The sequence below is a fragment of the Poecilia reticulata genome, chromosome 16, assembly GCF_904066995.2.
Source record: "Poecilia reticulata chromosome 16, P_reticulata-male-v2, whole genome shotgun sequence".
Classification (NCBI taxonomy): domain Eukaryota; kingdom Metazoa; phylum Chordata; class Actinopteri; order Cyprinodontiformes; family Poeciliidae; genus Poecilia; species Poecilia reticulata.
In genome coordinates, this window is record NC_088845.1 from 29259844 (window position 1) to 29280166 (window position 20323).

The window sequence follows — 20323 nt, forward strand, 5'->3', positions numbered from 1 at the left end:
AGTTCACTGAGCTCTGATTCAGCATTCTGCAGGATGTAGGCAGTGGAAAGATTTTTAGCTGCTTAACCTCTCTGAGCTAAACAAGATTGGTGCCATCTACTAACTCACTCGCTCTGTGGTTACCTAGCAACCACTTGTTTATCAACTTAGTTGCTTAAAAATACAAAAACAGCAGTGTGGAGTGAAAAGAGAAAATGAGCTCAAGAGGAAACTGGATAAAACAGGAAAAGTCACATCATCAGTTTGGTAGGATTTAAAATATTAAAAAGAAAAAAAACAAAAACAATTATCGATACTGACTGATACGAAACCAATATATTGTGACTTGTTTTGCAGTCAGATTGGCCAGCCCTACGTGGAACTCAAGCAACATCCATCGTTGTAAACTAGAGACAAAATTATTTTAAGTTGAGTTCATTACAGCGTATTGGTGTTAAGAACAGTTAGCGCAGCTAGCATCACTACAACAGCATTTCCTGTCTGTCCTGTAGAGAACGTAGATCCTTGCCTTCAAATGAAAGAGTCCAGAAAACATGCATTTTCTGATTTAACACACTCGTGCTGCGCTCCATTCAGCCTTCCTGTTACCTGCTGAACGTCCTGTTCTCTTTCACACAGTATCAGTCTGATTATACAAAAGACGTGTTGAAACGTTTACACCCACATGTCCGTCCACGGTTCCTTTTGGGTTCCAGCTTAGAGTGACCGATCATCCTTATGGCCGACTGGTTTTATGTGGGAGATAGTCCCACACGCAAAGGTTGTGGGTCCAATTCCAGTCTGAACACACAATCCTTCTTGCTCCAAAGCAACAGTTCTAAACATATGAAAACAGCTTTCTTTTAAGTAGTTTACACCTCTGTGCTAACTTTGATCCTTCTTCCCTCGATAACAACTTTGACACCGAGTGTTGTTAATGCTTGGGTGTGGTGTGTTCACTGACCGTAAAACTATTGGATTATTATTATTTTTTTTTTTGCTGTTGTTTTTATATCCAACCAGTCAGCTACAGTCACAATCATCATCTCGTTTTGTTTCTCTACATCTATCAGCTGATAAAAGCTAAAACCCTGTCCTGTGGGTTGTGAAAAATGATAATAAGCACATGCTTACTAAACGTGACAAAGAATTAAATTAACAGAGAGACGAGTTCCCTTTTATTTAAACCTCAATCTCAACGTATCTGTTCTGCTTTTTATCTTTCTGTCGGTGTGTATGTGTCTGAATGTTCAGCCTCATTGCTCATGTGCATGGCACAATGCGTGTGTTTGCATTCATTGGATCACGCCATCGGATGATGCAGCTGTAGAGACGAAGCCTGCAGTGGGTAGGTGGAGGTGTAGCTGCTGCAGAAAGAATGCATCTGTTTTCGTTCCAGGAATATTTTGGGACTGAACAACTGATGATGATGTCCTAGTGGAAAGTTTTGTATTGACGTTTAGAGTTTGTGGGAGGGTTTTTTTTTTCTGTGAACCTATTCTGCTTAAAAGACATTTGACCATAAAACCACAAGCAGCAGTATAAATAGGCACATTGAAACAAACGTCAGTTTAAGGATATTGCTGGGATAAGCTAAATGAGACATTTTTAATGTGTTTGTTAATTTACTCCTGCCATATAAAAATTTTTATTTTTGTCAAAGGAGGATCAAATATGCAAAATCTTGTGCAAATGGTTTAAGTTGGAGATTTGCAAATACATAGGAATTAACTAGCAATATTTTGTGACATACTTTAGCATTTTAATATTTTAGTTTGAATATGCTGCAGCTCAGGTGGAACAGGTTGAATGTGTGTGTGAATCCAGTCAACCATTAAGCTTCTCTCCATTTTGACCCGTCTCATCATGGCTCACCAGAAGCTTGCCTCTCTCCACGGCAGAACGACCTTTCACCCGACCCCTTTCCCCTTCAGTGCAACTTCCTGTCTGACCAGGATGTGTCTCTGTGCTCAGGTATGGACATGGAGGAGAAGACCAGGCAGATGAAACTGAAGTTGAACATGTACAAACAGGGAGCCAGCTCCGACTCCAGACTGGAACAAGACTACCACAAGGTACAGACACAGCCAGACGCTGGACTCCAGGAAACATCCACTTTGTGTCTGCTTCTCATTCATTCCAACGGCCACACAGTGTGGCGAGCACTGGAAGCTGTCGAGCATGACGCTAACCCACTTAGCTACATTCAAACATGCTCATTGTTTAGTCCATGTCTCTATAGAACATTTTTGTTTAAGACACAAAAATATTTTAGTTCCTGTTGATTTTTTTTTTCCACATATCTTGAATAAGTTGAATAATAAATATTAACCCTTTGAACTTTTTAAAAATATATTTTTTCACATTACAGCCACAAACGTCAAAGTATTTTATACTAATTTTCATTGATTAAACACAATATGATACTTTGCATGATCACACATAAAGGAGTGTATAAATACATATACAGCTCTGGAAAAGGAATGAAGAGGCCACTGCACTGAACCCTTTTGAAAACCTCCTGGTTATTCCACCAAATATTAATCTCTTTCTGAGTGAAAATGTTTGCATTTTTTTTCTAAATGATTATGAATTTGTTTTCTTTGCATTATTTGAGGTCTGAAAGCTATGCATCTTTTTTTGTTATTTTGACCATTTCTCATTTTCTGCGATTTCTTCTTGGAATTTCGCAGACATGCTTTCAGGAGTTCGTAGAATAAAAGAACAATGTTCATTTTACCTCTAAGAAGTAAAATCAGACAAACTGATCATTTAAAGTGATCTCTTCATTTTTCCAGAGCTGCGTATATAATAAATTAATAAATTAAGCATTTATTTGTGATTAATCTTATGATGTCCATAGTTAACTCACAGTTATTGGCACATTTTTTTAGCAGGAGGGAAAGTAAAAAATGTTTGGATCTACAAAGCTTGTTGAGACTGTAGAGGACATTTCTAAACTTGCATATCTCCCACCCTCTGCATTCTACTGAATTAATTCCTATTGGTATCTAGAGAGGACATTTAGGGCTTTTCAATGATGCCACATGTGAAGGGGTGGGGCTTTTGTACCTTCCTTTTTCTCATTCATAAAAATGACGTTCCTCAGTACAAGCACATTTTATGGGGAGAGACAAAGTAAGTGCATAAAACTTTTTATTGTGCAAATTTTTGTTTAAAATTTTGTTGGCATATTCTAAATAAGTCTCTTAGCAGCATATTAAAACATTCTATGAATTATTTTGACTGTATTTTATTGTCTATCTGCGACAGACTGGCGACCTGTCCAGGGTGACCCCGCCTCTCGCCCGGAACGTTAGCTGGAGAGGCACCAGCAACCCTCCCGACCCTGTTAGGGACAAGGGTGTAAAGAAAATGGATGGATGTATTTTATCGTAGTATTTAAAAGTTTAAAAATTGTCCTCTGTAGTGGACATTTGTAATTATTTTTCTGTTTTTTCTGTATCCATCCACCCATTCATCCATCCATTCATCCACCCATTCGCCCATCCATCCATCCATCCATCCATTTTCTAAACACCCTTGTCCCGTAGTGGGTTTGGGAGGGTTGCTGGTGCCTATCTTCAGCTAACGTTCCCGGCGAGAGGCGGAGTCACCCTGGACAGGTTTCCAATCTGTCGCAGGGCAACACAGAGACAAACAACCATGCACACTCACACCTAGGGACAATTTGGAGAACCCAATTAACCTGACAGTCATGTTTTTGGACTGTAGGAGGAAACCGGAGAACCCGGAGAGAACCCACCATGCACAGGGAGAACATGCAAACTCTATGCAGAAAGACCCTGGGCCAGGAATCGAACCCAGAACCTTCTTGCTAGGCAACGGTGCTCAGTTTTGTCAATGTGAAATTCATTCTTATGTTGATGTTTGGATATTTTCTTTGGGACAAACTGGTTGCCATCAAGGTTCAATTTCAAATGTATGGGGTTCATATTTCAAAAATTAAAAACTTTTTTTCCAGAAAAAATGTTTTCAGTATTCTAATTACCTTACAAAGATTGTGGAATTTTAAAAAAATGGTGATTGGACAATATTTTTTTTCCTGGTAGTCAGGATGGGTAGGCCACACTTTTCAGGTTTTTGATTTGTGAGTTTTTTTAAAGTAATTATTTTTCTTCCTTTGTGTTGTTCTTCACATAAAATCCCAATAAAATTAGTTGAATTTTCCGGTTGCAATATGGCAAAATGTAAAGACTTTCGAACATTATCAATAATTTCATGTGGTTCATGAACAGATTCTTACAGCATATTATTTATGTGGATTGCTTTGACTAACTTAGAGCAATGTGCTAAATACACCTTTGTAGCTCTGCGTGCGTTTGACTGAAAGCAAACAAAAACCCTTTGATGTTTAATACATCAGTTTGGAATCAGGGATGGAAAAATACAAGTTTACACAACCAGAGCTTCCTCTTATCATTTTTGGGAATGTGACACCAGCTATTTCCATAATCAGATGTTTGCCTTTCTGCTCTGGAAAAGGCTCCGGAGACTTTTAGGGAACTTGGCCTGCTGTCTCACTGCAGCCAAGACATAGACTCTGACTCTGCTCTCCTTTTAAGCCGGTGCTATGAAAACTATTGAACCTAGAGAAGCCGCATGCTAACGCAAGTCTATAAAAAGCCGATTCGGGTGCAAGTCGTTCTTGTCTGTTGTGTATTTGCTTTCCTAGAGCTCCCATTGACAGAACAGTGGCCTTCCTGCTAGTAAGCTGGACTCTATTGGGCAAGTGCTCTGAACAGAGCAGTTACTGTAACACTCAGCTCAGCCACCCTTACAGTAAACAGAGCCTGAACAATATAAACACGGCTCGATTCAAACCGGCTGCATGTCATTCCAGACCAGCTTCCAAGAAAGCCGTGGCGTAATCAAAGTATTCTCTATTAGCCAGTTAATGACTGCTGGTTTTGTTTTACTATTTTATTGGATAGAAAATAAACAGTAATACCACAAACCCTGTGTAAATGTCATTAGGAGCAATTGAACAAAAATAGGTATTTCATGTAATCCAAAACATTCTGTCGCTCTAGCATACCATGAATTACTACTTTTTTTGTCTCTTATTAGTTTAGATTCTGCTTACTCAGATTGTGGAAAAAGTCAAATCTGCACTTTTTCAAAAACCTGCCTCTGACTTAGTCTATGAAAAGGTTTCTTCAACCTTGCTGCTGTCTATTTATAGCTCACACAGAACGCTGAGCTGAATGTCTGCAGCTGGGAGCGAGAGGCGCAGTGCTTATGGTGCAGAGCTAGAAGTGTAAATATGTTCTAAACTTTCAAACTGCAAGGCTGCTACACTTTTCAGTGTTCTCCCTGGAGCACAAACTTTGTATTTTCTTTCTATTTTAATGACAATAAAAACAAAAAGGCTGCAGATTCACACAGTCAGTTGATGATAAAAGGACAAAACAACACATCGAAATCAACCCATAAATCAATAAGTCATTAAATAAATACTCATGTATGCAATACTTTCAACAAAACAGAAAATATAATTTTTCCATTATTGTCCGTTGTTTTTTCTTTACTTTTTAGCAGTTTCCCTTTTCTAAATGCAAGAACAAATAGAAATACTTTTGTGACTTTCTTCAAAGTTGGAAGTTTACAGTTGCTATATTTCAGGTGATGATGACGATGTCGTGGCTCCATGAGCTTGTGATGGGTCCATTCATATATGTTTGAGTTAAATGGAGGCACGTCTCACACATGGCGTACTTCTGCCGTGTGTGATCGACTGGATGACGACGAAGAACTCAATGAAAATCAGCCAGAATACCAAGGGACAGACATGCGTCAAGCCAGTTTCCACCTTCATACTCCAGAACAAAACCAAAAGATCTTGTGAAGACGCTGTGTGAATAGAGCGAGGCTCATCGTCTGTATTAGAATCGGCTCCCGTTTTCTCAAGAGCCACTCAGAGAGGAAGAAGTCAATACTCCAAAAGCCAGATTCCTGATTGTAAATGCTCTTCAGGACAAAGACGCTGAGCTTTGGGGAGATTCATGATGTGATGAAACTAAAATGGAAATACGTGGATGCAATGAGCTGTGTGTGTGGGTTTTTTTTTGGTGATTACATCGCAATCAAATGAATATTATGAAAAATATTGAAGTGACATTTCTATACGTAAAGCTTGGGCACAGATGTGAATAATTCACTGCTTCTGTCAGGAGAGATGAACCAAACTACTGCTAGGAGTTTGTGAAACTGAATAACTTGGCCAAAAATTCTACAAAACACAACAATAAATGTATGTAAACTTCTGATTTTGAAGAAAGTTTTTAAAAATTTTCTATAACTATTGAAGCGTTTAGCAAAGAGAAACATTTTTGGTGATTCTAACTGACCTGAAACATGGAACATTTAGTGATTCAATTAGTATAAATGACTGGTTTACACTGCAAAGCATATTTGTATTCATTGTACATGTTTATTTATTAAACGTGTGCTGAATCGTACTGAGTTTATTTTATCTCTCAGCATTAGCGGTCAGTAGGCGGAGCTAACAGCTGTAGACAAGCTGATTGGTGTAGCTGACAACTTAAATGTTAAGTTTAAGTTGTTAAATGTTAAATGACTTAAATGTTAAATGTTAACATTTAAGTTAACATTTAACTTAACTTAAATGTTAAGTTTTGTTTGAGCTACTGTTTGAAATGACTCCATGATTGACTGTAAATATGAAATAACTTAATATTTACCTAAATGACTCTGTTTTAACATGTAACGGATTCATTGTTTACGTGTTAAATTACTGGCACGTTCCAATCATAATTTTTCATTTTTTTTTGCTAATGCTAGTTTGTCATTTGTAAATATTCGCCAAATGCCTTGCTTTAATGAAATACCTTTTATGATCTGTTGTCCTTTATGTGCAGCGCTCAGGCAGAGACCTGCGGGGCTCCGACAACTTGTCAGCCAAGTCATCGGACAGCGATGTGAGCGACGTGTCCGCTGTGTCGAGAACCAGCAGCGCCTCTCGGTTCAGCAGCACTAGCTACATGTCTGTCCAATCAGAACGGCCGCAGGGAAACCGCAAGATCCGGTAGGCTCACGCCCACGTTAGCGAGACCAAATCACTGTCCTATTTTTATACCCTTGTAAAGTTGTTAGTCAGGAATGGGAAAGTGTTTTTTTTTCTGTTGAACCTATTTGAACTCAAAAAGAGATATTGACTCATTTATACAGCGTTTTTTTCAAAGCTCTCCATTTTTAGGACACAAGAATCAAACTTCTTGAACTTTGCTTAGTCAAGCTGTGGCGCAGTCTGTGACCCAAAAGTGTTACGAAATTACACCAAATCTTTTGATCTTGTCTCAAATCCGACTGAAACCAAATTCATTTGCATGGTGTTTTGCTCTAAGCTTGGTCTTTCTTTTTTCTTTTTTTTGTCTTCAATCATTTTTGCTTTCTTCACTGCACTGCATCTCTGGATCTCTTGTTGTTGTTATGTTGTTCATGCTATCTTTGATTTTCTTTCTGCTTTGCATGTGTTGCTGTTGTCTTCGCATCTGTCTCCGTTTTCAGCCCGTTGCAAGCGAGAAGGCATTCATGGGAAGTGGATGAGCAGTTAGGAGAGGTGCAGGAGGAAGATGAGGCTGGAGACAGGGGAAGGGAGGCTGGTAAAACGGAGAGATGTCAGGGTGAGAGCACAGAGTCAGGCAGTAAGATAGACAGAGACCAGGAGCTTCAGGAGTATTTGATGGATAAAGAAGAGGACTTGCACCAAAGGAGTGCCTCAGACACTAACCTCAGGTAATACATGTGCAGTGGCCTAGTTAAAGGTAGCTACTGCACCTGCAGCCCCTCTGGCCTACTAACGTCTCCATGTTCCTGTAACTGTACACCCCGATCCCAACATGGTGACTGTGGCCCCGATGTCCCTACTAATACTTTCAAAGTGGAGCATTTCCACTTGATAGAGAGAATGTGTGGCAAAGAAAAGAAGAAACAACTTACCTTCCTGAAATCGTTGGTTTAGCAAGACTATAAGCTATATAGGGTGCATTCACACCAGTCCTGTTTAGTTTGCTTTAATCAGACTCCAGTTTGTTTGATTGGAAGGTCAGGTTGGTGTAAACACACAATCAAACTCTGATGCGGACGTAAAAATCTAGGTCTCAGTTCGGTTGAAGTGAACTTCGGTGCGGTTCAAGTCGAGTGGACCGGAGACCGCTCCGAAAGCAGGAAGCTTTTACCCAGAATGCGCACTGCATTCTGGGTAAATACAACCAAAAAAAGTCTGTTCTTTACCAGCTATGTTTTTTGGCACCTCTAGTACAAATGTGGTTCTAAAAATAAATATCAAATAAATGGATCAATTGTTGCTGCAGCATGATCTCACCAAAAAAAACAACAACCATCAATTTAAACATATTATAAGAATAATTGTTTGAAACAAACAGTGAACTTATCTCTTGTATTAGCTGTACGCTGTGGTTAAATTGGAAATAATGGATTACTAATATGTTTCTTAATACTCAGACCATTAAATGTTAAATATCCAATCAGTAAAAAATTAATCATAAATTTAAACATTGTTTGGTTTTCCTTGTATAAAACAAACATGGTTTCTCCCCACTGTGTAAATGTACTTAATGGTTGGATTATGTTTTTTAACATTTTTGACCTGAGATTACGAACCTAAACACTGTTAATACATCTTTACTAGGAGTGCCAATAACTGTGTATGAGAGGACGGTTTATTATCCAAGTGTCAGGTGATGAGTTTATGGAGAAGGGAGAGCAGATGGTAACGTAGCAACCAGAGATGGGATCTGTGCCCTGAAAACAATCACGGTAAATAACAGGCAACAGAAAAGACCCAGATAAAGAAAACGCAAAACCTAGAAACAAAAAACAGCAAAGCTAATGATCCTTTAATTACTTATTTTATCTGAAAGCTTCTCAGCTGTTGTTCTTGAAACTAGTTTTTTTTTTTTTTTTTTAGTACCTTATATAGTTCACTTTTGCTAGGCAACACGTCAACAGCCTCAAATTATAATTCTAATTTTTGGTGGAAAAACGTGACGGACTTATTGCACTTTCACCTGGAACACGTGCAGAACCGAACAAAGCTATCGCTTTCATTTCAAACTGGTGCATAGAGATTAGGTTGTTACATGCTGAAATTAAATGTAAATTGGCACCGTTTTAGTGCGGCCACAAGAGAGAGAGAGAGAGAGAGAGAGAGAGAGAGAGAGAGAGAGAGAGAGAGAGAGAGGCGATGTCTTCAGTGCCAACGCTTTCAGAATAGCAATTGTGAAAAGTATGTCAGGAGAAAACGGATTCCGAATCCCAGAGCAGGAAAAAAGCTTAGCTTGTGCTGCTAATAAGACGCTTCGCCATCAAATTAAATTCACAGCAGGATCCAGGTTACTGCCTCACTCTCCGATATTAGAGCTGCCCCCTTGGTAGGCAGAGAAATCACGCTGGGATTAATGCCATGTGCGGTTAACGTTACAGCAGGGCGTACAGTCGCTTCCATCAGGAAAACTCATTCTTAGAGCAAACCTGAAAGCATCTGCAGATGTGTAGATTGTTTCTGGATGTTGTTTTTTTTTTTTTTTGTTTAGCGCTTCAGCAGGAGGATTTAGTTTGCAGATTGAAGCAAAGAACATGAAGACTTACAGACTTTGCTTTGCTGTTCGTGCTGCTCTGTGTTTCGATGTTGCATCCATGTGTTGTCTGTCAGATCGCATTCATCACTTGATGTTTGTCTCTCTGCACCTTTTCTGCTCAGACTCACTCGACACGCCATGAACGGTTTACGTTAAAATGTTGCAAGTTACCGAATGGATGCACTTTTAGAGAAGGAACTGGTTCTGATTTTGACCTGATGACTATTTCCACTGTGTGATCGGTTCTTATATGACGGCTGCAGTGTGCCTACAGTTCCTGGCCAAAGTACTCCTACCCATTAGACCTTTTCACATTTTGTCACGTTGCTATTATTTTATGTGGCATAAACACAAAGCAGACCATTATTTTGAAGTAAAAGGAAAAAAAGGTCAATTGTTTCCTGACATGTATTTTTGTATTCAGCCCTCCTCAGATCTGCCTTTCACTGCTGCAAGCCGTTAGAAGTCTGTCTGAAATTATTCCAGTTCTACTTCACAAAATAGCTGAGATTCAACCAGACTGGACTGAGTGTAAACTGCAATTTTCATGTCTTACCACTGACTCCCAATTAGATTTGTGTCTGAACTCTGTAAGCAAAAACTCTGATGTGGGCAAAACTTTGTCAATATCCTGCTAATGTAAAAAAAACAAAAACATAAAATACTATTTCTGTTTAATAGGAAACAGGATTAAAATCACACGCGAGTAATTTGTTCCAATAAGTCGTTAAAAAACATGCTGCTCCGTCATCCTCCAACCACTTCCTGTTGTTTGTCTTCTTCGTGGTTTGAGCCAGCGGCAACATCCGATTGTTGATCATTTGACCCGTGTGACGTGAAAAGAGTGTTTCCCTTCCCGTTTTGTGGAACAAACTAATTTTGATACGGTCAAAAAAACACATCAAGTTTTTATCAAAAAGCAAGAGTTTTTTTTCAAAATTGCAATGGTTCCATTAAGCAGATTTATTCTTGAAATAGGCTTACTTACCTCAGGTCAATATTCTCCTGAAAGTCAACTTCCACCTCAGTCTCCACTCTTTTGCATCTTCTAACAGGTTTTCTTCTAAGGTTGTCTTATATTTAGCTTCATGTATATTTCCATTCACTCTGATTAGCTTCTGTGTTTCTGCGGACGGAAAAGCGTTCCTGCAGCCTGCTGGTGGTCAGGATCAGTTTTCAGTATCATGTATGTAGGTCACTCGGATGTGAATGGACTCCTTTTAGGTACCTTTTGATTGGATTGCTGTGGATTTTATTTAGGGGCCTCTATTTAAAGAGGTTTGCATTAAAATGCACACCACACCTTTCAGATTTACCAGACTGCGACCTTTACATCGTAAAGAAGCCAAATAAAACCCGTTTAGAATTTCACATGACTTTTTGAAAAAGACAAGTTATAATTTTAGACAAACTTGACGTCATTTTTAAGGAAACACAATTTTATTTATAGTTTTGGGATTAAAAACACATGAAGATGCAATTTAGCAGAAAGAGGATGGATTTATTTTCTTCTGTGGAACAGATTATGATGTAAAAAAATGAATAAATAAATAAAAAGCACACAGATTCCAACCTGATGACAAGAAAATCAGATCTGAAATAATTTTACCAGAACTTTTTGTTTCATGCTTTATGGAAATTCAACGCAAATCTTGCAGGAATAAACTGAAAAACCTGCATTTGGCAGTATATCTAAGTTTAAAGATAGGAGCTGGTTCTTTTTTCATTTTTAGCCAAAGTTATTAGGAGCAGCAGTGTGGAAGGTCCAATGAGCCGCCTGAGGCTCCGGAGCCAGGCTGCAAACCTCTGTTGTGGGGGAAAGAGTTTTAAAATTAAGTTTTGCTTTCCTTTCATTTATTAACTGCGTTGCTCCGTCATAATCCCACTGAAATGCATTGAAATTTGTGACCATAACTGGACACAACGCAAAAAAGTTGAAGACGTATGAATACTTTTGTAAGCTGCCACACCTGCCTGTAAGTCACTGCACCAAAAAAAACACACCAAGAATTTCCATGTGGATGTGAATGCGATGGATAAATCAGCCATTATACCAAATAGTGTTTAGCAGAGTTCATAAAAACAATCTGCATGATATCTTAACAACAAGTAATATCAGCACATCAAGTCAAATGAAATCCTAATTAACTTAATCATTTGTAAGCTTGTTCAGGTGGAGTTGTAAAACATGTGGTTGCTAAGTTGCAGCAATCATTGTTTAATGATTGTTTGGATATAACAGTGCTTTATGGCATCTAATCAGGAGAAATGATACACAGTCATCTTATGAGATGTCTCTGGCTCTCCTTCCTTTGGTGAACTGTATGACTGGTACTGGAACTGAGCAGTAGGTTTAGGGAATAGTCACTTCTCTGATCAGTTTGTTTTACTTTTTGACACCATGTCGTTTTATCTCTAAACTGATTTAAAACAATAACAGCTTTCTTTTTATTTGAGTAAGTTTTGTTTTCTCAAGAAAAGAATTAAAATGACTGATTCCATGAGTCTAAAAATGCAATAAAACAACTAATAGTCATTAAAAAAAAATTGAAAATATTTTGAGGTCCTTTATTGAGAGGAAAATCACTTCTTAACATTAATCCAGTCACACTTGGATTCATTGTTTCGAGGTGAATGACCTGAACAGAATGAGAACATTCTGTTTCAAAATATCAGTGTAAAATATCACCACATTATTTTAATGATGTAACTGTAAAGTAGAAGCAGTTTATGTTGATCAGCTGCTTTCTTTTAACTTTCAATCGTAGAACTACTAAGAGTTATGCAGCACTGGATGCTTCAGGGTTGACATAAAATGACTTATTCTCTGGGTAAACCTTAGCTAAAATACAATGCCTCCCAAAATGATGATCGATTTTCATCAACCAAAAAGCTTGTTTCTGTTAGAAAAAATCATAAGAAACATAAAATGAATATCAGTGCCCGTTTCATTTTTTCATTTTCTTAAAAATAATGCATGTTGATAATTATGTTTACCTTTTTCAATAATCATATCAACGTCTTTGTTGATATTTCTGTGGTCAAACTTGTCTTATAATTACTAACCACATGTTGCAAGAAAAGCCTCGTTCGTTTCAGTCGAATCTTTAACTGCCTGTACAGATTCTCAATCAGAACAAACATGTTTGTAAAAAAAAAAAGATAAAGAATTTCAACCTAAATGTATGAATAATTCTGGTCTTCACCGTATCTAACTCATCACATACATCCACAGGCCACACTGAGCTCACCTCTGTGGACGTCCTGCTGTTTTCATTCTCAGTCGTCCTGCTGTTTTCATGCTCAGTCATCTGCTCCCTGTTTTGATACGACTCTTTGATTCTGTGGCTCGTACCACGTTTAACTTTTGTTCCAGCTAATTTCACGCAGATAAATCCTAAATATCCTGCTTTAGAAGCTCGGAACACTTCGAAAGCTAATAACCAGGTAAAAAAAAAAAAAGAAGAAAAACAATTCCATGACATCCCAACGTGAAGCTAGCTTAGCACTCTGCTATCAGTGTCGAGGAAAAACCAGAAAGGTTCAGTCAGGTGACGTATAGATTTCCACAAGCCACAAGCTGCATTTACAGATGACTCATGATTTGTGTATTAAGGTCACTTAGTGTGTCTTCTGCACATTAAACACGCCTGTTCTCTGTGATCAACTCTATTTGTTCTCAGACCAAGAGCTTTTCTTCCCCTGCAGAGAGAAACTAATGTGCGCCTGACACTTCTAGCTAATGCCGTTTTCACTGTTCTTCAGGACTAATGAAACATCCCAGAAGAATTTTTAAACCACATGTAAAATCCTAGTTTTTCTTAGATTTAATACATCAGCTTAATAGTAATTTGTCTCTTATGTGAGGTAAAGAGGAAGACTACTTTTTGCTGTTTGGAACGGCAAAAAAAATCATGAAAGATTTGCATTTTATGAGTAAATGCCTTCCACAAATCAATTATTGTTGTTCAACGGACAAAAAAAAAATCACCTGCAAAAAGTTATCTACAAACTGATATGTTTCTAATAATTTTTTGTCTTTAAATCTTAGAGCAAGATTTTCTAATGTTGGCTTACCCACATTTATGTACAGCAGGCCGGTCTGTCTGTCTGTAGGAAACAGAAATCATAACGCCACGCTTTGTTTGGCCGGGGAACATCTTGGCCTAGATGAAAAGGCCTGGTGAGCAATCTGCATGATGAGGAACACACTGTTCTCTGGTGCCACAGCCCAACAACAGGAATCCCTGGAGAGTCCCACTTTTCTACGCAGACACACTTATAAAGCGTATGTGTGTGTGCGTGTGTGTGTGTGTGTGACTCTGGGCCGGAACCTGTTCAGAGACGGGTGAGACAGTAAAGAGACGAGGTTCTGCCGGAGCGGGCTGCTCCGTTTACTCAGGCGTCAAGTCCAGAGTCCATCAGTAACCTGGACGTTCTGTAATCTGTGTGTCTTTATTATGAATTTTACTTTTGATGCATTTAAGAGAAATTTTTTTGAAAGTTTTTATATTTTAGCAATTTTTTGCGTTTTGTCAACTTGCAGCAAAAATTTTTATAATTTGCACTTTATTTGAAAAAATAGGACAATTGTGAGTTGAAAAGAAGACGAGCTCATTATAGGAGCTACTTCTCAGTGCAACGCTGGTAAAAATGTGGTTAAAGGTTTAATAGAGGAGCAATGTTGTGTTGACTTCCTGAAGGCTGAGTTTCAGAAAGAGCAGGAGCTTTTAGAGAGACAGAGGCCCAATTTCAAGACAATAAATTACAAAGTAAATTTTGATATATGTAACATTTTTATAACAGCTGACGGCAACAGCTTCTTGATTATGCTACAAAATGGTGCTATGTGCCTGGAAAATCCACAGTATTGTCCCTTTAACATATCATCCCCCTAATGAAACATGGTGGTGGCAGCATCATGCTGTAGGGATTCATTCAGCAAGGACTCAGAAGCTGGTCAGAGTTGAATTAATGGAGCAATCCTGCAAGAAAACATGCAAAAGAAATGAGACAGAGGATAATAATAATGTCATATAAAAATATCACACACTTCAGGTTTCTGTTGGTTAAAAAATATTCAACCAATGTATCACCTTCCTTCAACTTCCCAGTATGCACTTGCTGGTGCTGGTCAGTAAAATTAAACATCAATAAACTACATTGAAACTTGTGGGTGAATAATTTTCTTCTGCTCTGTACTTGATAAATGAAAGAGGCAGCATTATTACTGTGTCATGTTTGTGAAGCAGCACATTTGCATTAAACCGTCCCCTGAAGCCGATTGGCCTGCTACAGTGACACGAGTTGAGATGCTTGACGTCTGGTTTAAAGCTTCACTCCCACAATTCCCAATAAATGTTTGAATTCTGACAGAACCAAAACTGACAGTGGAAGCATCGAGTAAAACCATTTTAAGCTTTGTGTGAGATGCATCAGCTTTCATAAACACATTAGGTAATAATAACAAGTAGAGTTTTATACTTAAAAAGATAGAATAAGATGGTAAACATTTCAATCGCACTGAGATCATTTTACAAATATCGAGTGGATTTGGGATTCGCTCAAACCAACGAGGCGCTTAACCTCATAAACTTTATCACATAGAAACCTCGACATCATGAGGCCTGATGTTTAAAAAACCCGTCAGAAACAGGTAATAAAATCACTTCCTAGATGTTCAACAGCATGTCTCTCCATAAATTGTCTCCATAATCCCGTTACGTGACAGAGGTCAGTAATTAATTAATGAACGGTACCCTGGGGGAGTTACATGGACCTCATCTTATTAAGAGCACATGATCCAGAATGTAATTTGTCTCTTAAAGATAATTTTACTGGCAGAGCTAAAATAAGACTTTAATTTGGACTCTGGCCTACATTATTCCCAACGAGAAGAGCAGCAGAATAGTTCAGCTGAGGAAAGGCAACTTGTCTTCTGTGCTTAGTGTTCACTTTGCGGGGGATAAGTCAGCCACGTTGTTCCATGTAAAAACAAAAGCATCGCGATTAAACCTGCCGATTCGTTCATTTTGCAATAGACTTGCACTTTCAGATTCAGGTTTGGAAGCAGGAGATGCAGTCGTAGTTGGTTTTTATTGCATGTAAAATCAGTGGAATGTGCAACAGCGTCTCCTGAAGTCCTTAACTATCCTGTAAGTCATGAATCTCTATACCTGAACTCTGTCCTTCTCTCCTTCTCACCCCACACCTTGTCCCATCCTCCACTCTTCCCACCTCCATCTTCTCCTCCCCTCACCTGTCCTTCCACATCTTCTCCTCTGTCTTCCGTTCTCCTGTCCCTCCTTTTGTCTTCGCCCTCACCCCCGCCCTCCCCCCCTTCCCCCGTCCCTGCGTTGCCGTGTCAATGGCGGTGGCTGACAGTGACTTTGCATCCAAAATGAAAAACAGGCAGATGGGCACATCCGGTGGGGTGAATATGACCAAGAGCACAAGCATCAGCGGTGACATGTGCAACCTGGAGAAGACGGACGGCAGTCAGTCGGACACGGCGGTCGGCACGGTAGGCACCGACGACAAGAAGAGGCGCTCCAGCATTGGTGCCAAAATGCAGGCCATGGTTGGCATGTCGCGCAAGAGCCGGAGCACCTCGCAGCTCAGCCAAACAGGTAGGGAGCTCACTTCCACTAACCCTTCTGTCCGGTCGTACTGCATTCTGTTTGCTTATTTGTGTGTCTTTGTCTGTGATGAATCTCATTTACTCCTTTTTAAGTTCTTTTGTTTCCTCCACTTTTTCATTCCCAGGGCTTTGGTGCGATTAAGGAGCGTAACGTCTAACCACTCCGTGTTTTACTTTCAAGGTTTCTCTCTTCCCTTCTAGGTGAATGTTGTCCTGGATGCGGTTTTCTTATTTTACAATGATAATCCTCTAATTTATTGAGCCTCTCCAGATCTGCTTTCCCTCTCCTTCCTTCAGTGTTTTTTTACTCTTTCCTAATAAAACCGCTTATTGCTTTTCTTTATTTTTGGTGCTCTTTTTTGGGGGGTGGGAGAGATTTTCATTGTTCACCAGTGGAAAATATTTTGAGGTGCAATATGTGACCACATCCAGATTGTTGTTTCTTAGTTTCCATGTACATTTATGGATATGGGTGCTTAGATTTTTCTACAGAAATGCACCTTTTCTTAATCGGATTAGATGCAATACCTGACTTTGCAAGTCTTTATTTAAAAGCCTTCAGCAATAATTTACAATAGATCATTTTGCAGGGAGAGTTGCAACCAGATGCTCCGCTGAGGTTAACATAAAGTCTCGCAGGGATCTTTCTTAGTATTTATGCAGCTCATCTCCCTGTGTGACTGCTGCGAAAAGTAATGCCCCTCCACCGTGGCAAGATTTTTGACAATTACTTCTACACAGTGGCGCTCTTTATTCAGATTTACCAGGGGAGCATGATAGATGGATGGCGAGATGAGTCGCCTGCGTGCAGAGAGGAAGGATGAGCGAGACAGCGAGGCGCAGCGCTCACGTGGCACGGCGCTGTTCCCCGTCTCATGAAGTAAACGGCACATGGCCTTTTCTCTCTGGGTAAAAAAACTTGGTAATCTCATCAGTTTTATTGTAGCGGTTTTCAAGTTCTCAAACGCGTTGTTTCTGACGAGCAGCTAAGAGACAACTTTAATTGTCACCTGCCAACGGTTTAGCAGCGGTCACCAACAGGCCTCTTCTTTTTTCAAGCAGATTTCAGAGTCAACAAAAACGCACGTGGACACATCCCCCTCTCCCTGCTAAATGAATCTCCCAGAGCTATCAATATTTCACTGGGTTCCTTCTCGGCACACAGGATGGAGAGAGCGCATCAGAGAGCGCATCTCGGTCCCTCAGAGTGACTCAGATCAGTTTTAACAGGAACATGTCCAGGTTGCCCTTCGTCCTACTTGTTCTGAGTGACTCGGCTTCCACTTCATTGGTGCATTCAAAACACGGTGTTTTTTTTTTGTTGTTTTTTTTTACCCAGCAGTGTTTGCCGGTGAGGTTTGAGCAGTTCAGTGAGGCAGCATGAATCCAGCTTCCACATACACAACTTAGTTTAATGGACGTGGTTCTCTGTGATCACCTGGAACATCAAGTACGCATTTTGCAGCTCTGGACTGCTTGTTTGATTTGCTTTGGGGTTTTTTTGTTTTTTGTGGGGGGAAAAACTTGACTTTGATGCTGATTGCAAATTTCTTGTTTGAAGCAGATAAAGCACATATTTATGCATTTTAAGGTATCCTCCATCAGATACCAAGATTCGTTTCAATCGTTCTTGAATGATCTGTACCAAAGTTTTTAGTATTCCATTCAATGGCTGAATGTGTCGGAGTCGCTGATTGGACTAAACTCCACGTATGTAGGTGCTGTCGTGCTATTGGCCACATTTTATATGAAATTATATTTCTTTGTCTCTGAGGTATTTAAACGTCGTCACCTTCCAAAACTAATGATCAAAGTAATTTTTTTACCAAAGTGTTTTTGATTATTTTTTGGTCACCTAAATCATTTTTTTGGGGGGGGAAAAAAAAGACATTTGTCAATTTTTTTTGAGGAAGGTGACAACATGGAAAATAAAAACAGAACATACAAGTAGTTTATCCAGCGCTTGTGAACTTTGCAGTTTAGGTAGTTTATTTAAAAACAGAGAGAGAAAAATACCCAGCAGTTGTAAGACAAAATTGATCACAGAACAGGTCGAGGAATCTGTTACTCTGGCAGGTCAGGTTGTTGGAATATGTATGTTACATAGACGACTCGATGCTACCTGGTAGCTGGATGAAAAGGTTAGCTGATGTTGTTCGGTGGTTCACAGTGTCGTCACTGACTCACCTCACGGCCTGCTGGACAAATTCCAGCTGCGATGCTTGCAGAGAGGATGATGTTTGGTTATTTCAAGCACTTCAGACGTCTTTAGAGCTAATGACGTGATAATCCTGTTTGTATGTAGTGTTGGTGATAATAACTGGGTTTGTGTCTGTGCTGTGAAAACTCCGGGTATCGAATCTTACATGCTGGTCACCGTTTTTGAAATGAAAGTTCTTCATCGATACGCCGTCTGTGTGTGTAATCTGTCTGCATGTTTGATCAGTTCAAGTTGATTCTGAGTCATTAAGTAGATAAATTACTTAATGATTTATCATTAATCAAACCTTGCTGGTCCATAGGGGAAAATTAGCTCATTTAACTTGAATTTATTGCATAAAAGAGTCAATAAAATTACAGACTGCAGTGTCACAGATCAGTTGTACATTATTATTATTATTATTATTATTATTATTATTATTATTATTATTATTATTATTATTATTATTATTATTATTTATTTATGTTTTAATCTCCAAATATGCCTTGGAAATGTCATCTTCTGTAGGTCTTAGTGTTTGGGTTATTTTACAGTTATTGTTTAGTTTAAATAACTTTTCGTTCATAACGAGAAACTGACTTATTTTCTCTAAAAGTCAATATAATAACTGTATATAGATGCACTGTAGTAAAGTAGATGCTAATGAAGACGGTGACTTCATGTCGCAGTATTTCTGACTTTTCCATGTATTTGTCCTAAGTTTAGCATAAATAATGATCACCTTTACCCTTTGATGCACCGTCGTAAATTCATCGATCCCCTTATATATTAATTATATTAATATAAGGCAGTTTAAACGTCATCTCTAGGTGACACCATGTGCTCGCAGAGTGCAGTAGACAGTAATGCGATAAGCTGGTTAAAGGATTATCTGTTGCCACTGTCGCCATGTGCTTTCTCAGGATGAGGGATTGCAGTAAATTCATTGACTCAATACAACATGCCAGGTAGCTTTTACCATTTGATATTATAAACTTAACTGAAGTGAAATGTATCATTTTAATATCAAGTGTAGCATTTATACCAAACATGATTGAGGAATGGATTTCTGGATTTGATTTTGTTCCGTTTGTCCTGTTAAGACATATTATTTTTATATTTATTTATACCTACATTGAGTTGGTATAAATAAATATATATTGTAAATATAAATATATTTTGTGTTTCTGTAAGAAACCATGTTGATGGAAAAATCTTTACAATGAAGTTATGAATAGAATTACTATTATTGTGTGAGGCTTTTTTGTTGTACAAACTACAGCATGACTAACTGGAAGCTTTTCTGGCTTTGGTTTTTTTTTTTGGGGGGGGGGGTTGCAACAAGCGCTGGATTTTAAAATAGATTTTTAACACTATTTAGACTGATTTTAAAACAACAGCTTTTTTCTCATCACTTCATGAAAAACGTATTTAGTAGCATAATTGAAACAGCTGTCTGCCAAGAGATAATGTTTTTCTATACACAGACACAAGAAATGTTATCGCTAATCAGGAATTGCTTAGGTAAAGGTAATTTTATTCATATAGCACATTTTCAACAACAAGGCAATACAAAGTGTTTAGAAAGACTAAATCACATTGTTAGGAAAAGTGACAAACTTTGCTGTTCCTCGTTGTCCCAGTTCTCTTTTGCTAACACCACTGATAGTTTTGGACCTTTAAACTTGTATGTGAGGTTGTTTTTAGACAAGCAAAAAATAGCTGAACTCTGAGCGTTGGGCTGTGGTGATTTATGTTTAGTGTTGAGTTTGGTGCCATCTCAGCAGCTTCTCTGCTTGCTGAGGCTGCTGGTTGTTCTGCTTCAGAGCTGCAGCAGACGTGCAGATCTGCAGGTCCTGC

At 38.7% G+C, this 20323-nt stretch overlaps 1 protein-coding gene across 44 annotated transcripts in view; it reads left to right on the forward strand.

The window, feature by feature from the left end:
• Window positions 1-20323, forward strand: part of rims2a (regulating synaptic membrane exocytosis 2a) — a 161687-nt gene that overhangs the window by 124760 nt on the left and 16604 nt on the right. For 29 of the 44 annotated variants that reach the window (XM_017309469.2, XM_017309459.2, XM_008431821.3 and 26 more), the window contains 4 exons: window positions 1954-2054; window positions 6882-7048; window positions 7531-7758; window positions 16035-16252. The exons of 11 other annotated variants lie outside the window; for them this stretch is intronic. In XM_017309469.2, the coding sequence (XP_017164958.2) occupies window positions 1954-2054; window positions 6882-7048; window positions 7531-7758; window positions 16035-16252 (714 nt within the window). Of the gene's footprint in view, window positions 1-1953; window positions 2055-6881; window positions 7049-7530; window positions 7759-16007; window positions 16253-20323 lie in introns of all 44 variants that reach the window. 4 more of the 44 variants (XM_017309471.2, XM_008431854.3, XM_008431853.3 and 1 more) reach the window with 2 other exon arrangements.